Source organism: Myotis brandtii, unplaced genomic scaffold (genome assembly GCF_000412655.1).
Source record: "Myotis brandtii unplaced genomic scaffold, ASM41265v1 scaffold1170, whole genome shotgun sequence".
Taxonomy (NCBI): Eukaryota; Metazoa; Chordata; class Mammalia; order Chiroptera; family Vespertilionidae; genus Myotis; species Myotis brandtii.
In genome coordinates this window covers 672,495-681,076 of record NW_005354050.1, presented here as the reverse complement: position 1 = coordinate 681,076, position 8,582 = coordinate 672,495, and the positions used below count along the sequence as shown (strand labels likewise).

At 39.4% G+C, this 8,582-nt stretch overlaps 1 protein-coding gene across 1 annotated transcript in view; it reads right to left on the bottom strand.

Annotated features, from left to right (window-relative positions):
• LOC102247196 (leucine-rich repeat-containing protein 37A) overlaps positions 1-8,582 on the bottom strand; it is a 23,202-nt gene that overhangs the window by 11,588 nt on the left and 3,032 nt on the right. The window contains exons 2-3 of the mRNA XM_005858385.2: positions 5,289-5,360; positions 1,546-1,617 (exon numbers count right to left, since the gene is read on the bottom strand). Of these exons, the coding sequence (XP_005858447.1) occupies positions 1,546-1,617; positions 5,289-5,360 (144 nt within the window). The remainder of the gene's footprint in view (positions 1-1,545; positions 1,618-5,288; positions 5,361-8,582) is intronic.

Sequence of the window (8,582 nt, the reverse complement as noted above, 5' to 3'; positions counted from 1 at the left end):
ATAATACAAATGACTATTTTTAGTGTCATGTGAGGCTCTTTATACCTACTTGCCTGAAGCCTTCCATATTTGCAGAAAGAATCCATTTGCTAAATAGCATCATTAATTAGCCTAATAAGGATTAATGACAGACACAGCTCTGGGTGCCATGGACAAAGAATCATAGTTGAGTTTTTATAGTAAAGAACATCTCCCTATTTCTAAGTAAATAGAATAATAGGCTAGCATTTCTTCCATGATAAGGAGGCTGAAGAGATTTTCATTTTGTAATTAGTGAAGTCAGGGGCATTTCTGATATACTTACTTAGTGGAGACATTTCTAACAATACCACTTAACCATCATTTTAAATATTTACTTTTAGTATTGGTATAACAATTCCTGCATTGAAATCCTCAACACCAGTCTGCTCTCTTCGTAATTTAATATGTTCTTAATGATATTGTTTACATAATTCATCTGCTTAAACATTTAATGTGTAAATGTTAATCTAATTTAGATTTAATTATCAAAAAATTATGGGTTAATGGCTTTCAAATTAATGTAAATGCTTTATATTTTCTTGTCCTATAGGAGGCAATTTGAGGTTAAGCTAAATTCCTCTCATTTTACTAAATCAACATTTTAAAACCTTTTATGTAAAGGCCAGACAATAAATATTTTAGGCTTTGCAGGCCTCAAATAGTCTGCCTTGCATATTCTTCTTTGTTTGTTTTCTTTCAAAGCCCTTTAAAAGTGTAAAAATCCTTCTTAACTTATGTGCTGTAAGAAACAAACAATCTGGGGGAGAAGGGAGCAGCCCGGGAGAGGTAAATGGGGGGAAAAGGATACTTATGTAATACTTTAAAAAATAAAGAATTTAAATTAAAAAAAAAATGAGCAATCATAGGCCCAATTTGATCCATGGGCCCTAAACGAAATATAAATATAAGCAGATGGTATATGAACACTTACATAACAAGGCTCTTATGGGTGTGTATCATTACTCAGACCTCATCACCACTTTTACTCCATAACTGAAGAGTTTTTCCTACCTATATTTTGTCTAGAGCAGTGGTTCTCAACCTGTGGGTCGCGAACCCTTTGGAGGTTGAACGACCCTTTCACAGATGTCGCCTAAGACCATCGGAAAACACATATATAATTACATATTGTTTTTGTGATTAATCACTATGCTTTAATTATGTTCAATTTGTAACAATGAAAATACATCCTGCATATCAGATATTTACATTACGATTCATAACAGTAGCAAAATTACAGTTATGAAGTAGCAACGAAAATAATTTTATGGTTGGGGGTCACCACAACATGAGGAACTGTATTAAAGGGTCACAGCATTAGGAAGTTGAGAACCACTGGTCTAGAGTTTTGTAAAACTGAAAATCCATAGGAGATATTAAATGCTAGAGATGAGCTACACAGACTTATGGAATTGCAGAATTTTATTGCTGGGAGAAATTGTAGAAATTATTTCATTTGAACCCCTTATTTATTTTATAGATAATATAACTAAAAAAACTCATAAGTAAATACAATTAACTTACAAATACTGGAGGGAAAGCAGGCCTTCAAATGAATCTTTACGTAATTCTCTCAAATTATTTCCACTGAGATTTCTGAAAAATGAAAAGGTTATTTCTGGATCAAAATGCAAAATAACTACAACTATTTACTGTACAGAAATATATATGGGGAAACCTGGGTAATGGTGCCATTGAAATACCCTAATTTTTATTTAATTGAAGGAAAATAATCTGGGGTTTTTTTTTAATTCAAACCTTTCTTCTCACGTCTTCTTTGTGCAAATAATGGACCATTCTAGAAATGATTCACTTTCCCTTCCTCAGCTTTCTTTCTCTCCCAAGAACTTATCAATACTTGAAATTACATCTATCTAGTTAATACATATATATGTGTGTTTATATATACATATATTCATTTTCATATTATATACTTGTGAACCCCTTGAGAACTGCTGTAATTTGTCTATTTTGTTTTTGGGCCTGTAATTCTGGTACATAAAACAGTTCCTGGCATGTAGCAGATGTTCCATAAATACTTTTTCCATGATTTCAGAAAATGACAAACATCATTTTCAGTCTACTGCTTTTATTTAAAACAAATCATCCATTTACTATCACTCATGAGAGTAAGTACAGCTTTACAGGAAAAGAAATGTCTTTCTTCTCCCCTACATTTGTGACTATTAATCTTTGGAGACAAGAGCCCTGTGAGAATTTCATAAAAGCTACGGGCCCTTTCCCTAGAAAACTGCACTTTCTTGAATACATGCAAAAGTGTGCATGTAATTTCCATTTGATGATTACCCCTTCAGGGCAGAGTCGGTGAATAGCATTGTATGGATTGAATTCAGGGGGCCAAACCTGAATGGGAAATAAAATTACGTCTCTATTTTCACAAACCTCTACCAAAAATTAGCATTGCCCTGCATTGTTAATGTAGGCAACAAACCATAGTAGATTAGCAGTATAGTAAGTAGTTCATTGGGTCTCCAATAAAATCACAGATGTTTTCATATAACGTATTTGTTGCAGATATCTCAAAATATCATTTATTATCATCACTACATTGAAGTTATAACAGTTATTAGATCAACCACTATAGCTTGTGTTACTTAATATAAGAGGAGCAGATTTGCCGCTGGTTTTGTTGCTTAGTGGTTAGAGTGTTGGCCAACAGACCAAAAGGTCATGGGTTCAATTCCCAGTCAAGGGCACATACCTTGGTGGTAGGTTCAATCCCTAGCCCCAAACCAGCAGGAGGCAGTCAATCAATATCTCTTTCTCATGTCTTTCTCTCTCTCTCTTTCCCTCTTTCCACTCTCTCTGAAAAATATTAATGGAAAAAATATCTTCGGGCAAGGATTAAATAAAAACATAAAACAGAGAAGTAGTATCAATAATATTGTTATTGCTTTAATTTAAAAATATTTTTATTGACTTTACAGATGAAGAGAGAGAGAGTGAGAGAGAGAGAGAGAGAGAAACATCAATAATGAGAAAGAATCATTGATTGGTTTCCTCCTGCACAGCCCACACTGGGGATTGAGCCCACAACCGGGCATGTGTCCTCAATGAGAATCCCACCATCACCTCCTGGTTCATAGGATGACACTCAACCACGGAGCCACGCTGACTGGCCTATCAGTAATCTTTTTTAAAAAATATTTTGGCAATAGCTGGTTTGGCTCAGTGGATAGAGCGTCCACCAATAGACCAAAGGGTCCCAGGTTCAATCCGGTCAAGGGCACATACCTTGATTGCAGGCTCTTCCACAGCCCAAGCCTGGTCGGGACTCGTGCAGGAAGCAACCAATCAATGTGTCTCTTTCACATCGATATTTCTCTCTGTCTTTACCTCCCTCTTACACTCTCTAAAAATCAATGGGAAAATATTCTCTGGTGAGGATTAAAAAAAGAAGAAGAATAGAAAAATTAAAAAATATTTTGAAATCTTCATTTTATAATAGATTCCCTTTATTTTCATATATATTTTAACTTATAAATGGTTTAAAAACATAGTACTCAAGAAAATAAGCTTCTGCCCTGGCTGGTTTGGCTCAGTGGATAGACCGTTGCCCTGTGGACTGAAGGGTCCTTTGTTCGATTCCGGCCAAGGGCAGTTGCCCAGGTTGTGGGCTCGATCCTCAGTAGGGGGTGTGCAGGAGGCAGCCGATCAGTGATTCTCTCTCACCATTGATGTTTCTCTCTCGCCCTCTCCCTTCCTCTATGAAATAAATAAAGAAATATATTTTTAAATAAAAGAAAAGAAAAGAAGCTTCTGCAGATCACCAGAGAAATTTGGGAGGAAAAATGGTAAGAAATGGTGCCCTGGGGGGTCCATTGAGGTTAGAAACCTCTTCCTTACAAGGTTTAAATCTCAAGCTGACTTAGAAATCTTCAAACCTGCCTGGCCAGCATGGCTCAGTGGTTGAGTGTCAATCTGTGAAGCAGGAGGTCACGGTTTGATTCCCAGTAGAGGTACATGCCCAGGTTGCGGGTTCAATCCCCAGTGTGGGGTGTGCAGGAGGCAGCTGATTCTCTCTCAGCATTCTATTTCTCTCTCTCCTTCTTCCTTTCTGAAATCAATAAAAAATATTTTTAAGAAATAAATGTTCATTAAATATATAAAGGTATCTGAATTCACAAGTAATGAGATAAATTCAAACTTAGGTGGGACCGCCTTTATTCACCCATTAGATCAGCCAAAAAAAATGGAGAAAGGATAGAAGAAAACACATACTGTAGTGGAAGGATAGAAGAAAACACATACTGTAGTTGCCCACTGATTGCAGTGTAAGTTGGCATAATTTCTTGGAGGGCAACTAAAATGTTGTATCAATAAAATTTCACCCCAACAGTTGCATTTCTAAATATCTATTCTACACAAATACCTGCCCGTCATCCCAAAGATGCATGCGCCCTAGCTGGTTTGGCTCAGTGGGTAGAGCATCAGCCTGCAGACTGAAAGGTCCCAGGTTTGATTCCAGTCAAGAGCACATGCCCAGGTTGCTGGCTCAATCCCCAGTAGGGGGTGTGCAGGAGGCAGACAATCAATGATTCTCTCTCATCATTGATGTTTCTATCTCTCTCTCCTCTCCCTTCCTCTCTGAAATGAAATATATAATATGGAAAAATAAATTTTAAAAAAAGAATGTATGTTGCATCAAATACGTGTAACAAGAAAACTGGACATAATCTGAACATCAATATGGAGATTATTAAACTATGGAATATTATGAAATAGTTTAAATGAATTGGGTAACCCTCTCTCTATCAAGAAGGAGACAACGTGTAAGATATGAGGTGAAAGAATCAAGTGGTAGGATGTTACCACTTATGTAAAAAAAAAAGATATGAAAATCACATAACATACCTATTTTGCTATCTGTAAATATGTGAGTAGGCAAATGCATGGAAAAAGGTCTGTAAAGATATATAGTAAACAAAGTGTAGCAGTTACCTGAGGGTGGGGATGAGGGTACAAGCAGGGTTTCCACTATACCTGCTATTTCATTTTTATATATTGAAAAAATTATCATGTATTACTTGTTATAATGGAAAATAAGTTTAAATTGACTCTGATTATAAAGAGGGCCTACCAAATTTAATTTTTCAAATAAACAAAATTGCAATCAGTAGACATTGATTTGGAATACAGAGGGGGAAATACCTTTTCTCAGAGCTACTGACCTCAAAATTCTGGACCAAGAAGAATCTCACAATGCAGTTAGTTTTTAAATTCATTTTTGGAGGGAATATACTCACAGTTTCTCAACCAAAGAGTATGACTTCCATGTACATTTTCCAATGTAAGAAATAGCATTTCCTTGCAAGTTTCTATGAAGAAACACAGTTAATATCATTGAATAGGTAAGAAATGAATGAACAGAATAAGTAAAACAATCATGGTAACCTTGATATTCAAATGCAGAAAACACAAGCTTTCTAATTTCCACAACTATCCGCCTCCCAGTTTGCACAATTAATAAAGATATAATGTAAGCTCTAGTTGGTTTGGCTCAATGGATAGAGCTTCAGCCTGCAGACTGAAGGGTCACAGGTTCAATTCTGGTCAAAGGCACATGCCTGGGTTGAGGGTCAATCCCCAGTAGGGGGAGTGTAGTAGGCAGCCGATCAATGATTCTCTCTCATCATTGATGTTTCCATCTCTCTCCCCCTCTCCCTTCTTCCCTGAAATCAATAAAAATACATTTATAAAGGCATAATGTGGTGCCCCTGGCACAAACTGAGGCATCTCCTCAGAACCTGAACTTCTTCTCTTGGATATGTAATGCCAGTTAATTACTTTGAATGCATTTTTTCCAAAATCACTTGTTTCTAAAATGACTCCTAGAAATCAATGAGAAAAGAAGAACAAAAAAGAAAAATGGCAAAAAAATGTATCATTTTAAGAAAATAAATATAAAGAAACCTTATGCCATGCCACACGGAATGTTTGGCTCAGTGCCCTCTGTGGAAATCTCTCCAGGTGTTAGAAGGATAAGGGCAGTTAGAAATGAGGGGACTAAAATTAAGGCTGTTATAGACATATTTGACAGAAAAAAAAATAGCACAAATCACTGAGCAAGGAGTAAAGAATTAGTTCATTAGGGGGGAAATGCAAAAAGAAAAGAGATTGGAAGGATAGATACACACCAAAACGATAACAGGAGTGGTAGAAAGAGTTGGGTGGGATTTTCACATTACATCCTATATAATTCTGTGACACTAAAAAACAAACAAACCACAAACAGTGAAAATGTGTCCATGAATTACAAGTGTTTAAAAGAAGCTGTTAAATTCCTGAGGTTCAGTTTCAAACACTAATTCTGTGATGACTTTGAATCTTTAGCTTTGTCCTCTTCCTTCAGCAACAACTTACCTATTCAGTTTACGTATTTTTCAGGAAGGTCAGAAAAAGTCAGATATCTGTCTGCCCCTCTGCCTAGTGGACATCTCCACTCAAGCAGAAGCCTTCTTGTTGCTTTATGCTCACCAATGAAAGATGCCCAAACTGAGCTCACCTCCTCAAACTGGCTCTCTTTCCCAACTGCTGTATGCCCACCTGTCATACCACCATCATTCTCCTCATCATCCAGGACAAATTTTCCAGGGTCATATTTGATCTTTCTCTTTCCTGTACATCCCATCCCTCACTCCAGTCAGTTACTAAAGCTTGTCAGTTCTTCCTTTATAGTGTTCCGAGGATTTTCTTTCAACTTCTATCACAACTACTCTGACTCAGCGTCTTCTCACTGGACTCCTAGAGTATTCTACTTGATCTCCCTGAGTCAAAATTTCTTCTCTAGATTGCTCTACTTATGGAATCTAAAATAATCCTCTTATTTTACTCATCTGTCTCTCTCACTTGAAAACTTTCAGTGGGTCTCCTTATCTCAGTGTAACTTCCAAACCTCTAGAGCTGATAGTCAAGGTTTTTCATAATCATATTTTTCACTGCTTCCTAAACCAATTCTTTATAACCAGACTGGCCTATTAAGTCCTGATCATTCCTGTAGCCATGCCTTTGCCCTAGACTGTACTCACTATTTTATCAAACCATAGCCACCCTTTAAGTCCCAGCTAAACTTCTGGCTTATCCATGCAGCATTCCGACTTCCATACCCTAATAACTACAGATTCTGCTGAATTATAGCACCTCTGGCCTGTATCTCTTTTAGTACTTAATTATATATCACCTACTTTTCTAATGCATATTCCCTTTCTTCCCACCTACCACTGTCATGTTCCATAGACAATGTCATACTCCTGTGACTCCCATAGTACTTAGACCTGGGCTGGGCACAAAATGGGTGATTTATATAGAAAGCCAGGGGGCAAAGATAAGTTCTAGATATGACTGAGGAATCTACACTAATAAAGGATAAATTTACTGTACCTTTGCTACACCTTAAGCCACGACCACCAGCCAATCAGAGCGACTATATGCAAATTGACCCAACCAAGATGTCGGCCGGCAGCCATGGAGCTGGAGTGATGTGATGGAGGACGCCCAGCTTCCCGCGGCCGGCTGTGGCCTCCGCAAAAGGCAACAAAGTTTCAATTATAGAGGCTAAATAAATCCCAGAATAAAAAACAAAAGAGAAAAAGGAGAGGCTGGGAGCTTCCGTTGCCGGGGGGCTTGGCCAGCCTGAAAACGGCCCTCTGCCCCTCACCCAGAATGGCCAGGAACCCCATTGCGGACCCCCCCACCCTAAAGGGGGTGTGGCCAGCCTGCAAACAGCCATCAGCCTCTCACCCAGGCTGGCCAAACCTCCATGGGGTGAGGGTCCCCACTAGGGGGTGGCAAGACCAGCCTGCAAACAGCCATCAGCCCCTCACCCAGGCTGGCCAGGCACCCCAGCGGGACCCCCACCCTGATCCGGGACACCCTTCAGGGCAAACCAGCCAGCCCCCACCTGTGCATCAGGCCTCTATCCTATATAATAACAGGGTAATATGCAAACTGACCATAACAGCAGAACGACTGGGAATGACTGGTCACTAGGACACACACTGACCACCAGGAGGCAGATGCTCAATGCAGGAGCTGTCCCCTGGTGGTCAATGCGCTCCCACAGGGGGAGCGCTATTCAGCCACAAGCCAGGCTGACGGCTACCACCACACTGGTGGTGGCGGGAGCCTCTTCCGCCTCCTCAACAGCACTAAGGATGTCCAACTGCAGCTTAGGTCTGCTCCCTGCTGGTAAGTGGCCTTCCCGGAGGGCTGCCAGGCTGCCAGAGGGATGTCTGACTGACAGATTGGGCCCAATCCCCCAGGGAGCGAGCCTAAGCCAGCAGGTGGTCATCCTCCGAGGGTTCCCAGACTGCAAGAGGGCACAGGCCGGGCTGAGGGAACCCCCACCCCCTGAGTGCACAAATTTTGGTGCACTGGGCCTCTAGTCAAATAATAATAGCCAACACAGACATATGTTAGGAAATTGTATAAGTACTATATATATACTAGTAGCCCAGTGCATGAAATTCGTGCACATTAAAAGGGAATTAATTGCCCTAACCAGTTTGGCTCAGTGGATAGAGCGTCCGCCTGCAGACTCA